The sequence below is a fragment of the Mustela lutreola genome, chromosome 4, assembly GCF_030435805.1.
Source record: "Mustela lutreola isolate mMusLut2 chromosome 4, mMusLut2.pri, whole genome shotgun sequence".
Lineage (NCBI taxonomy): Eukaryota > Metazoa > Chordata > Mammalia > Carnivora > Mustelidae > Mustela > Mustela lutreola.
Genome location: NC_081293.1, coordinates 144,056,634 through 144,069,919, shown reverse-complemented (window position 1 = coordinate 144,069,919; position 13,286 = coordinate 144,056,634). Strand labels below are relative to the sequence as shown.

The following is a 13,286-nucleotide window of genomic DNA, read 5'->3' as shown; positions in this document are numbered from 1 at the left end:
GCTTTGTCTTTTGCTGAACCCAACCTGTTTGATCTGTAGATTTTTGTCCTATTTTGAATTTTGAGGAGTATATTCTTGCATGGAGCAATTACACTTTTTTTTTTTTTTTTTTTTTTTTGGTCTTCTACAAAGTGACAGCTGGCTCTAGATGCTTAATCAGATTTAGTTTCATCTCCTTAGTAAGACTAGAGGTGGTATGAGTTTTTAATTAGGAGATACCAAATGTCTAGCTATCTTTTATTTTCTGATGATAGCAGCCATTGATATTCATTGCCTAGATTTGTTATACATAGTGGGTGTGGGCACTGTAAATTATGTTGACAAGTTCAAAATCTACAAAGCCAGTGTTACAGTTCAAGCTATAAGGCTGGCAGGCCACTGTAGAACCAGGAAAAGCCAGTATTTGGGTTCTAATATGATTAAGCAGGAAGTTCCTCTCTTACACCTGGCAGGCAAAATCTTTGTTCTATTCAGATCTTCAACTAATTGGATGAGGCCCATTCACATTAGGGAGCGCAATCAGCTTTGCTTACTTTACCAGTTTAAATGTAAACCATCTAAAAATACCCTCACAGAAACACCCACATTATGTTTGACTAAATAGTTGAACACCCCATTACTCAGTCAAGTTGACATATAAAATTAACCAGTATAGTCAATAAAGTAAAATCAAAGAGTACCTTATTTTTAGCATAATTACTATTGACAATTATATGTATATCTTAACCCTTTAAAAGTTCTCACACATGGGGATGGCATAATAACTGAAAAACTTGGGTTTATTAATTAATGCTTACAGCTTTTTAATACTAACCTGTAGACTACAGGTCATGTTCCATTGGAATTTTCTATTAAGTCACATTGAGTTGTGTGATACCTGGATACTGTCTGTAAATAGTTTTCAATAAATGCAAGTATGTGTTTAAAAAAAAGATTTTTTGAAGGAAAATTACCCTCAGGTTCAGGTATTGAAATACCTCATTTGCCTCATTTAAACCATCCTTTTAGGAAGATTTTAAGAAGATACTGTATAAAAGAGTGCAGTGAGTATATTATATTGGCAATAAGGTTGACAGGTCAGGTATGATCTGAATTTAATTCCAGCATTTTTCTAATTTATCTTTGTATCTTTTTGAGGGGCAAGAACAAAGATTGGATTCTTGTAATAGAGTTTTTATGATTCCGGGAAGCAGAACGATTTTATGGTCCTCCCCCATGCTATTGTTGTGTTTATTTTAACCTGGAACAATTTCTAAGAAGTGGTTTACTAACAGTTAGAAAAACAGAGTAACATTTCTAAAGACTCCTGGTTTTTTTGATTTCATTATTAACCTCAAGGAAGTTGTTAAATTCTTTGCTTTGAGAAATAATAAATATTAATCATATTTGGAAAGTTTTGTGCTTCATGAAAAAATGAATTTGAAATATTATATATTTTTTCCTCTCTCAGTTGGGGGATATTAGAATAAGTGTGGAACTAAAGGAGTTTGAATTTATTTGAGCCCTGCTTCTCTAGCTACATTCTTTTCAATTTTGAGTCTCCACTTGCTTTGCACAAGCATAGTCTCTGCTGTTATCTGTTGTTGGTGAAGATCTTAAGTACAGTAACATTCCCAATTAGGGTTGTCTGTGTATGTTTGTGGGATTATTAGTAGACATCACATGAGAGAGATGCTTCACCCTTGATCTAATGGGTAAACTCATATGTGAATGATCAGTAGGTATCCATTTTAGTTTCAAGTTCAGGGATGAAAACATAGGACTGTTACTCAAGTTGTGTATTTCGTTGTTATATATAAATACTGCATTTAGGGTAAATATTAAAACTTGAGAGGTATTAGTGGGACAAAATTGAGATGGATTTTTAAAATATATTATTGGTTTCAGAGGTAGAGATAAGTGATTCATCAGTCTTATATAATACCAGGTGCTCAGTATATCACCTGCCCTCTACCCAGTTACTCCAGCCCCCTCCCCTCTAGCAACCCTCAGTTTGTTTCCTGATTAAGAGTCTCTTACTGTTTATCTCCCCCTCTGATTTCACCTTGTTTCATTTTTTCCTCTCTTCCCTATGATCCTCTGAGTTGTTTTTTAAATTCTACAAATGTGTTTTTTAAAAAACGATTTTACTGTTTGAAAGAGAGAGAGAGTGCACACTTGTATGCATGAGTGTGAGCATGGGAGAGGAGCAGGAGAAGTGGGAGAAGCAGACTCCCCACTGAGCAGAGTGCTAGAGGACTGGGGGCTGGATCCCAGGACAGTGAACTCATGACATGAGCTGAAAGGAAGGGTCCAATGCTTAAGGGACTGAGCCACCCAGGAGTCCCCCCTCTCTTTTTCTTCAAACAAACACTGAGATAATTAAGAACACAGGGAGAGATGAGTCATATCTTTAGTCGACAAAAAGAATTTTAATTTGTAATTTTTGTTGAATCCATGTGATTGTAATAACATTTATTATGTGAACACTTATTAAGGATTTACTTGGAGTAGGCACTCTATGTAACTTTAGGTATATTAACTCATCTAAATATTATCACAATCTCATAATATTGGGTCCTTTATTCAATGTTTCCCTCATTTCTTTTATATTTATAAATTCTTTGTAGAAAGTTCGGCTCTACATAGAAATTAAGTTTTCTATGAATATGTGAATATAATCATACATCAAAATATTGTTAAAATATGAATATGCTATTTACAGAATTTTTTGGATATTGAATTGGATTCCTATAGCATTTTAAAAATTGCATATGGCTTAATAATTTAACAAATATTATTTTATTGAATGCTGAAGAATTGCCTTGTATCTGTAAGTGATGAACATTGCATATTTTTTCTTATATTGCCTTTATAACATTGGGCAAGAAATGGTTAAATTGTGAACTCCAGTGAGCCATGCAGGTCAGAGTAGGAATTGGGTGGATTTGGGTTCTTTAAAAAGTTTGACACTAGAAATCTCAAAGGCAATTGACTAACAAAACTTCTTTCTCACAACTCAGGAGTTGTTTCTGATGGGCAACTGGTGTTGAGAACCGTTGAATTTGGGAACTGGTGAAGATTCAACCTAGTGTGTAGAATGTGAATGGCACTGGATAGGTCGAGGATTTTATATTACAAGAGGAAAGGACATCTCAGTAGGGACAGTGGACACTGTAAAGAAAATGACAAGTCTGGCACAGACTACTGTGGAGTACAAATAACTGGGAATTACAAGACATTGGCAGACAGTGTAGAAATCACCACGATAAGAGATTTACCTTACTTATTTTTACATTGCCTTAAATCTAGGTTTTTAGGTTTTTTCAGTTGGTCTTCCCTGAATTGAGTGGTGAAATTATTTTTTATCCAGTTTCACTGAGATATAATTGACACATAACATCATGAAACAGGATGATTTGAAATAAGTATGTATAGTGAAGTGATTAACACAGTAAGATTAATATACCCACCACATCCCGTTGTTAAAATGTTTTTTAAAAGATGAGTTTTAAGGTCTCCTACTATATGCATGTGCATGTGTGTGACACATACATATACACATGTACATATACATATAATACATATACATTCTTTTTTATGCTTTATTTGTTTTGGAGGGCAAAATATTTTTTATTTTAGTATACTTTGAAACAAAAGATGAAAGAATAGTACACTTAACTTGCATTTGTCTTTCACCTAGATAGGCCAGTTCACCCATTGTTTATAGATTGTCCCCTTTGCTTTATCATGTCTATCCATGTTTTCTCTTTCTTGTTTAGCCAACAGAATTGGGATTTAGTTAGAGGGTGTTTGCTAAATTTATGGTAATTTGTTGTACAACAAACACAAAAATAAAAATATGCTATGTAATTCATGAAACTTCATGAGAAATAACAAATGAGAAATTACAGTAGAAATTACAAAATGTTAAATGAGAGAAAAAGTGAATGAAATCTTTTAAATGGAAAAAGAAATAATTTAAACTGAATGAAAATATCACAATATGTGAAATAAAGTTGAGGCTGTGAATTAGAGGAAAATTTGAGGCTTTATATGTAATCGGATAATAAAGGAAAAGCTGGAAGTAAACAATTTAAGCACCTTTTTCAAGAAAACAGCAAATGAAATCCAAAGATAGTAGAAGGAAGAAAATAATGGATAGTAGAAATTTAAGAACTAGAAAATAAACATACAAGAGAATCATCAAAGCTTTTCTTTGAAAATGTTAATAGAATTGATAAAGCCTTGGCAAGAGTGATCATGAAAAAAATTCTTTCTGTGAAGTCAAGTTCCTGGACTCTCTTACATGGCTTTAGGAAGTAAAGTGTCATCATGAAGATTGGTATTGATCAAACATATAGCTAGCTCCAGCACCATAAAATATTCTTGATAAGTGGGAAGAAATAATAGTAGGAGTACTATTAATTGGTGAGATTGTTAATATTTAAAAAGGTCTATTCTCCCCAGCTTTGTTAGAGAAATGATAAACTATCACTATATCAATGTTTATATACACCAAATTATATAAACCTGTCCTTGAAGAAGCGGCTGGTTTAAATGTTAATCAGATGGGTTTCTTATTTAAAATTCAGCCTTTTTTCTTTATTCTTCATTTAATACCACGCAGCATCTTCTTATAGATATGACTTGCTTTTTTTTCTTTTTTTAAGATTTTATTTATTTATTTGATAGAGAGAGAGAGGGATCGCAAATAGACAAGGAGGCAGGCAGAGACAGAGAGGGGGGGATGCATGCTCTCCGCTGAGCAGAGAGCCCGATGCGCGGCTCTATCCTAGGACCCTGAGATCATGACCTGAGCCAAAGGCAGAGGCTTTAACCCACTGAGCCACCCAGGTGCCCCCATGCAGCATCTTCTTCACTGTCAGCAATATAGCAATTTCTTAGCCTTTTAGATCTGTCTACTATAGATGAAGGCTACATATCTTTTGAGAGTTTGCATGCAGGGTTAACAAAGGTGAATATTATTAGGTCATATGTTTTTGAATCAGATCATGTCAAAGAGGTCTAACAAATTTGAAGAAAATTGGTTTAGCTCTTTTTACTTGTGGTAACACTTAAACGGGCAGGAACTTAATTATGTTTACCAAATTGAGAGGAATGCTAAGGAAATTGCAGTACTCACCCAGGGCGCTAGGTGGCACAGTGAGCTGAACACAGCAGCTATTGTCTAGCCAGGCAAGGGGATCTGAGATGGGTTTTTATTGGATTCCTAGAAGACTCCAATAAATGTAGGAGGATTGAATTGTTAAGTCAAATGGCCATCACTTTCAGTTAGTCCTTTCCAAATGCATACTAAGATGGCTTATTTCTGTGGCTCACACAACTTTCTGGTTAGCTACCTACATGAAGTTGAATACATAACTTTATTGATGGGTGGTAATGGGTCAAGGACTTAGCAGTGCAAACTCCAAGTGATTTCACTGGCATGAAGGTAAAACCTTCATAGTTAGACAGTTACGAATAGCAGTTAAGCCTTGATTTTAGTATACTAGCACTTTGTTCCATTTTCTGTTTGAAACTTAATATATTTTTTTTAAATCTCAGAAAGAATTTCACAACACATTTGCGTAATTATGGACACAAAAGAAGATGAGAATCATGTAGGCCATCATCTTGAAGAAATACTAAAAAATGAATTAAATGTAAGTATTCAAAAGTTGAGTTTCATGACATCAAAAAGTTGAGTTCCCTTTATTCCCCATTTTTGAGCTGATGAACTTCTTAGTTGAATTCATAATCGGGCTAAGGAAATGGAAGAAGGAGTAATAAGTGTGAGGAAGTCCATAGGAATTATTTGTAACTTTTACCACTAATGGCTTGGTCTATTTACTTCATTATCAACTTTTTGTCTTGAACTGTTTTGTTGGACAAAATGATTTTATTTAAGTCATTTCCCTGTTTCTCTTAAAATATGTAACCATCTATCAGGTCTTATGATGAACAAGTGACAACCTTTCAACAGTGTACAAAAATTCTACTTAAAAGCCAAAGGAAAAAGTTCATTTTAGTTAATTTTATCATGATAGTGCAGTTAGAAAGGGAACGGGCTCTGTTAGTACTGTCTGTGCTCAGATGGCAGCTTTTTTACTGCCTAATTTTTAAATAACTATAAAGTTTGAATTTAAAGTTTTAATTTGAATAAAACTTCAAGTACTTCAGAAAGCATCTGGCTTGTAGTAAATTTCTGGTGAAGATGAAACTGTAATAATTAAACTTTTGATGATGAGACAGATGTGTTTTAAGTAATGAATCCTATTAGTTTCCAAACTGTAGTCCTGATTTAGATATACGAACTGTAAAGCACATAGATCCCTGGAATATATAAAAATTTAGTGAACTAAATTTTGGGATTCGTTCTGGAATCCAAATTTTTACACTTGATATTAGCCAAAAGGCTGAGAAGAGATAGAATCCAAATTTTTAACAAGGTCCTCCAGGTGGTATTAATGGCACTTGGTACAAATTCTACCAGTAGCACTTGGAGCAACAACTCAAAGATGAAAGAAAATGATCACCATATCCAGTGTTTCCTAGGTACAAATGTTATACTACAATCTACTCTTCTTTATTGCTTCTATCCATTGACTTTTTGGACATTTTCCCTTCATCCTTGGAAATTTTAGCATCTTATGCTCTCTGCTTTCTTCCTCAAGTTCACCTGTTAAGAATCTATTCTTAAATTCCATTCCCTAGTTGCACAGCTGCATCTTGCAGAATATTTTACTGTCGGTAACTTTCCACTGTTTGACCCACTGAAGCACTCTTTCTGCCTCAAAAATAATCTTTTACCTTTGGGTAATCTCTTTTATTCTTTATCCAGTCAATGCAGAAGTCACTGAGATGGGACCGTGAAAGAATATCACTGGAGCTCTGGATATCAGTCACTCCGAAGTTGAGAGCGTTGGGTTTTTAAACTCTTTTTGAGCATCCAACTATTGTATTCTGTGTGACTAATTCCTTTATTGATCTTTCTGGTATTGGACTCTGCAAGAAGTCCTTTTGATTACAATTATCATAGTATTCACTTTCTTTTGCTTCTTTTTCTGTATCTGTTTAGTGATGAAACACTAATTTAATACTAAATACTGTGTGTATTTAGGGATACACACAGTAGTACATGATTGGCCTGGTGTGATTTATTCATCACTCTGACCTCTTTTTCCTTTTTTTGTCCTTACCTTTTTCATTTCCAGAGATCTTCATCTTCCTACCCATTGGGTCCAGTCTGTATATTGCCATCATCTTAACAGTGTTGACAAAGTAAATACTAAGGCTATTTCTAAACTTCTTACTAGAATGTTTTGTCATTCCATATCTTTTGCTAACTTGCCCCTGCTCATATTTGAATTTTATTTTATTTTATTTTATTTTATTTTATTATTATTATTATTATTTTTTTTTGTTAGAGAGAGATACAGAGCGCAAGCACAAGCAGACAGAGTGGCAGGCTAGAGGCAGAGGGAGAAGCAGGCTCCCTGCCGAGCAAGGAGCCCGATATGGGCCTCGATCCCAGGACGCTGGGATCATGACCTGAGGCGAAGGTAGCCACTTAACCAACTGAGCCACCCAGGCGTCCCTCATATTTGAATTTTAAAGGAAACTCGAGTTCACCATCTTCTCCCTTTCTTTTGGCTACATTTTGTTTTATACCCTTCCTTGCCTAGTTTAGTTGTCATGTTCTAGCACTTCAGTGGATCATAGATCTTCTACCAATATCCTCAATTCCCTTGTCCTTCAAATGTACCTCCTTGGTTAAAACTTCATCTATTAGTCTAACTTTTAACTTCTTTAAGCCTTAACTTAAACTTCATACTGCTAGAGAAAATTAAAATACAGAGCAGATTGTTACCATTAAAAAATACTGGTCTCCATTCTCCAGGGGGCACAGAATATTTTAAAGCAAGTATACTATGATTGCATATTCAACTGCCCATTTCCTCTGTGAATATTTTAAACCTCCTGAACTTTGCTCAGGTTTTCTTAACCTCACTGTTGGTATTTTGAGCTAGATAATTCTTTGTTGTGAGACCCTGACTTCTGCCTTGCACACTGTTTAGCAGCATCCTTGGCCTATATTCACCAGATGCCCCTCGTTGTAGCAAGTAAAACATCTCCAGCTATTAGTAAATATGGCCTGGATGGGGCAAAATCCCCCTTTCTGTCCAGGAATGCTGGTCCAATCCTACTATCTTCACTGCTATTGTTAGACATGATCTTGTCTCCAACTTCAGAGCATAATTATGCACTCCCACATAGCAACATCCCTGTCTTCTTGACTCTAAAACTCTGAAGAGTCCTACATCAGTAGCAATCTTACTAAAACTGTTTCCTCTTCAGAGCTCTGGTTCCCCTCCCTCCGCTTATCCTATTGCCATCAATATCCCAGCATATTCAAGTTCCTTCCACTAACTGAAATTAAACAAAACAAAAAATCCTCTTAAGTCAGGTTACCCTGAAGCCATCCTTAATTAGAATAATTTAATCTCTCATTCCTTATTTCACTCTAGCCTGATTTCCAGTCCCACCTTCCGCAGGAGTTACTCTCAGCACGATCCTCAGTGACCCTTTGGGCAGTCCACAAGACATTGATCAGTCCTTACCTTGATGTATTGCAGCACTTGACCCTCTTGTCTAATACTTTCTTCCAGAAGGAATCTCATCCCATTTTTATAACATATTGTCTTTCTGAACCTCCTTTTTTGTTTGTGGCTTCGTCTTAGTTTTGTTCATAGGATCCTGTTCATAAATTTTAGGTTTTCCTATACAGGTGAGTGGTTTTCTCTGTAAAACCATGATGATGGGTCCATATATTGTCTGCTGACTAGAGATAAAATCATTCTCTAGCCCTGTGTTTAATTATTCACCAGCCTGTGTTTCAGATCTGTAAATTCAATTAGAAGTTCCTTAGACCCTTAAACTTCCATGTTAGAGATAATTAATATTTCACAAATTCTTGTTCAAAGCAGTTGTCCTCCATCTGCTAAGGTTTCAGCCTCTGGCATGTGTATGTTTTGCCTAGTCCCTTAAATCTGGTGTAATCTTTCACCCATTCTCTGTTTCACCCATGAAGCAAATAAAATTCCAGAACAGGTTTTGTGAGACCTAAGTCTAGGCACAGCACAGCCAATTGGCCTTGGTTCAGGGTCTTTAATTTGATTGTCATCAAGCTGTCCTCTGCAGGCTGAGGCTGTAATCTCACCTGAACCATCCATGTCCAAGTGGATCTGCTCCCAAGCTTATGCAAGTAGTTGTTGGCAGACCTCAATCCCTTGCCGTGTGGCCTTACCCACAGAGCTGCCTCACAGCATGTTATTCAGGATTGAAGGCATGGTCTTTTCCTAACTTGATTTTTTTTTTTTTTTGAGAGAATTTTTTTTTTTTTTAAGATTTTATTTATTTATTTGACAGACAGAGATCACAAGTAGGCAGAGAGGCAGGCAGAGAGAGAGGAGTAAGCAGGCTCCCTGCTGAGCAGAGAGCCCGATGCGGGGCTCGATCCCAGGACCCTGGGATCATGACCTGAGCTGAAGGCAGAGACTTTAACCCACTGAGCCAGCCACCCATGCGCCCCTCCTAACTTGATTTTATAAGTAACACCCCGTCACTTGTGTCCTATTGTCTTCATTCAAAGCAAGTCAATGTATCCAACCCAAACTCAAGAGGAGGGGATTCTGTGAGATTTTAAATATTGAGAGGTGGGGGAATTGTTTGTGGATCTCTTTTAGAAGTTGTCTGCCACAAACATAAATTTGTTCCTAAGTTAGAAAAGAAAATACCCACTACTGTGGACATCATAGCCTCCTGTACATGTGACATAATACTGTATTTAAGTCTGAGTCTTATTTATTAGAAATCATTAACCAAACCAAACTATAATTCCTTAGTTAAGTAAATGGAAACCCAATCTGTTTGATATGAAAACTAGTCCTTAGAAATTGAGTTTATCAGATATTCTATATGACAAAGACCAAAGTTGATCAGAAACATCTGAATAGTTTTCAAATCAGTGACCAACAAATGGAGCTGACTAGCCAAAACCAGCAGCCTAAGGACATATGCTAAACAAGGAGTGAGTTTAATCTCCTGAATTAATTATAGTTCTATCCAATATAAACCAGCCTAACAAATTTTCAAATTCCAATAGGGAAAATAGTCAATGACTACTTTGTTTAGATTTTTATGTTGATCATTCAATAATATAACCCTATGTGCCCTGTTGTGTAATCTGATAAAACATACTAAATATTGACTTAATTTTAGAAGAAACGAACCCAGAAAAGAGATAATAGTCTACACATACTGTTCACAGCTTCAGAAATCGTTGCTGAGCCTCTGCTAGGCTTCCTTTCTATATTTTTTTCCTTTTCCTTTGCCACTCCCTCCCTCTGTCACCCTTCTTGTTTGTTGGTTTGTTTTAAAGATTTATTTATTTTAGAGAGAGCACATGTGATCTCGGGGTGAGGTGACCAAGGGGAAATACCAAGAAGCTCAAGGATGAGCTCCTCGAGCATAGAGCCTAACATAGGGCTTGACCTGATAACCCTAAGATCATGATTGGAGTCAAAATTAAGAGATGGATGCCCAACCTACTGAACCACCAGGTGTCAATTATGATGATGGAAATTTTCAATTACATACTTAAAAAGAGAGACCATTAGTATGAATTCTCATGTACTTATTACTTAGCTTCAACAATTACCAACACATGACCAATCTTGTTTTCTCTTTACTCATTTACCACCCCCCAATTATGCTGATGAAAATTTCAGCTATCCTGTCTTTTCATCTGTAAATGTCTCAGTATGTATATGTAAAAAAGATTTCATCTTTTAAACTGTAATCATAATTACACTCTAAAATATCTATACTCATGCCTTAATATCTTCAAATGTCCAGCAATTGTTCACTTTTCTCCAATTGTGCTATATATTTTATCCTTTTTGTTTCCCATTTTTTGGAATAATTGTATCTTTCAGTGTATCTTTCATTCTCTTTCAAAATTGTCCACAAACTGTGTACCTAGATGGCTCTGTTAGCTAAGCATCTGCCTTTGACATAAAGCATGATCTCAGAGCCCTGAGATCAAGCCCTGTATCAGGCTCTCTGCTTCCACGGCTGCTTCTCCCCCTGCTGGTTATCTCTCAATCAATCAATCAATCAATCAATAAATTTGTCCACAAATAACCATTGATTTGTATGTCTCTTAACTTTCTTGTAATCTATAGCTTTCATCTCTATTTCTTTTCTTTTCTTTTCTTTTTTAATAGAGTAGATTGTCTTTTAGAAATGCCCACATTATGGGCTTTACTGATTGCAACTGCATGGTGTCACTTAACATGTCTGTCTGTCATCTGTATATTCTGGAAATTATAGTAATGTCTAGAGGTTTGTTTGGATTTGGATTAAAGTTTTTCTTTGGCAAAAAATAAATTTTTTCAAAGGTGGTGATGTATGCTTCTCCCAAGAAAGTACATTAAGTTTGGTCTTTTGAATTTCTTTGGTGTATGCAGACATTAGTGCCTAGAATCATTATTATTAAAGCATGCAAAATGATATGAAGTAAAATTCAAGAAAGTGGAATTGTGACTTCTGCTCTTGAGGGTATCATTGGGGTTTTTATTCTTAAAGATTATACAGAGTCGTGATTTTAAAATAATTTGATGTGATTCCGTCCATAGCAGTTACAATTTTACTAGTGCTCAAATAGTCCAGTTTTGGCCATTCATTAGAAGCCTCTTCAAGTTAGCTTTAGTCCTTTTCTCATTATGCTAATATTTTGATAACTTTCCCACTTTCTGGTCTGACCTTGTGTTCTAGATTCACAATGACCTCTAGACTGATTTCCTGACCAAACCTTAAATCAACCAATTCTCTAGCTGGCTGCTACTAAATTGGTTATTGTTTCTAGGTTTTATTTTGTTGAATAGAGGTAAAAAAACAGTTTCTGTCATTGGTAAAAATAAAACACATCCTTTTGGGGGGGTTCTTTTTTTTTAATAAATTTTTTATTTTTTTATTACTTTTCAGTGTACTGAAATTCATTGTTTATGCACCACACCCAGTGCTCCATGTAATACGTGCCCTCTACAATACCCACCACCAGGCTGGCCCAACTACCCCCCGCCCCTTCAGAACCCTCAGATTGTTTTTCAGAGTCCATAGTCTCTCATGGTTCATCTCCCCCTCCAATTTCCCTCAACTCCCTTCTCCTCTCCATCTCCCCATGTCCTCCGTGTTATTTCTTATGCTCCACAAATAAGTGAAACCATTCGATAATTGACTCTCTTTGCTTGACTTATTTCACTCAGCATAATCTCTTCCAGACCCATCCATGTTGATACAAAAGTTGGGTATTCATCCTTTCTGATGGAGGCATAATACTCCATAACATTGGGGTACAGATGGCCCTTCTTGACACTACATCTGTATCTTTGGGGTAAATACCCAGTAGTGCAATTGCAGGGTCATAGGGAAACTCTATTTTTGATTTCTTTTTTTAAATTTTATTTTAAAGATTTTATTTATTTATTTGACAGAGAGAGATCACAAGTAGGCAGAGAGAGTGAGAGGGAAGCAGGCTCCCGCTGAGCAGAGAGCCTGATGTGGGACTCGATCCCAGGACCCTGAGATCATGACCTGAGCTAATATCAAAGAGATTACTGCCTATGTTCTCCTCTAGGATTCTGAGGAGATTCCTGTCTCATGTTGAGGTCTTTTATCCATTTTGAGTTTATCTTTGTGTATGGTGTAAGAGAATGGTCAAGTTTCATTCTTCTACCTGTAGCTGTCCAATTTTCCCAGTACAATTTATTGAAGAGACTGTCTTTTTTCCACTGTATATTTTTTCCTGTTTTGCCAAAGATTATTTGTCCATAGAGTTGAGGGTCCATATCTGGGCTCTCTACTCTGTTCCACTCATCTATGTCTGTGTTTATGCCAGTACCATGCTGTCTTGGTGAACACAGCTTTGTAGTAAAGCTTGAAATCAGGCAACGTGATGCCGCCTGTTTTTTTTTTTTTCTTTTTCAACATTTCCATAGCAATTTGGGGTCTCTTCTGATTCCATACAAATTTTAAGATTATTTGCTCCAGCTTTTTGAAAAATACCCGTGGAATTTTTATCAGAATGGCATTAAAAGTATAGATTGCTCTAGGCCTTATAGACATTTTAACAATAATAAAACACATCCTTAATTCTTACTGATGTTTCCAACTGAAATTAGATTTGGGAATGCAGACTTTTTTTTAAAAGTGTGTTTTATCTCTGTCATTTTGTCTAGTGG

General features: G+C 35.9%; 1 protein-coding gene across 1 annotated transcript in view; it reads left to right on the top strand.

Annotated features, from left to right (window-relative positions):
* CRPPA (CDP-L-ribitol pyrophosphorylase A) overlaps positions 1–13,286 on the top strand; it is a 311,086-nt gene that overhangs the window by 130,241 nt on the left and 167,559 nt on the right. Inside the window, exon 6 of the mRNA XM_059171274.1 lies at positions 5,548–5,645. Within this exon, the coding sequence (XP_059027257.1) occupies positions 5,548–5,645 (98 nt within the window). The remainder of the gene's footprint in view (positions 1–5,547; positions 5,646–13,286) is intronic.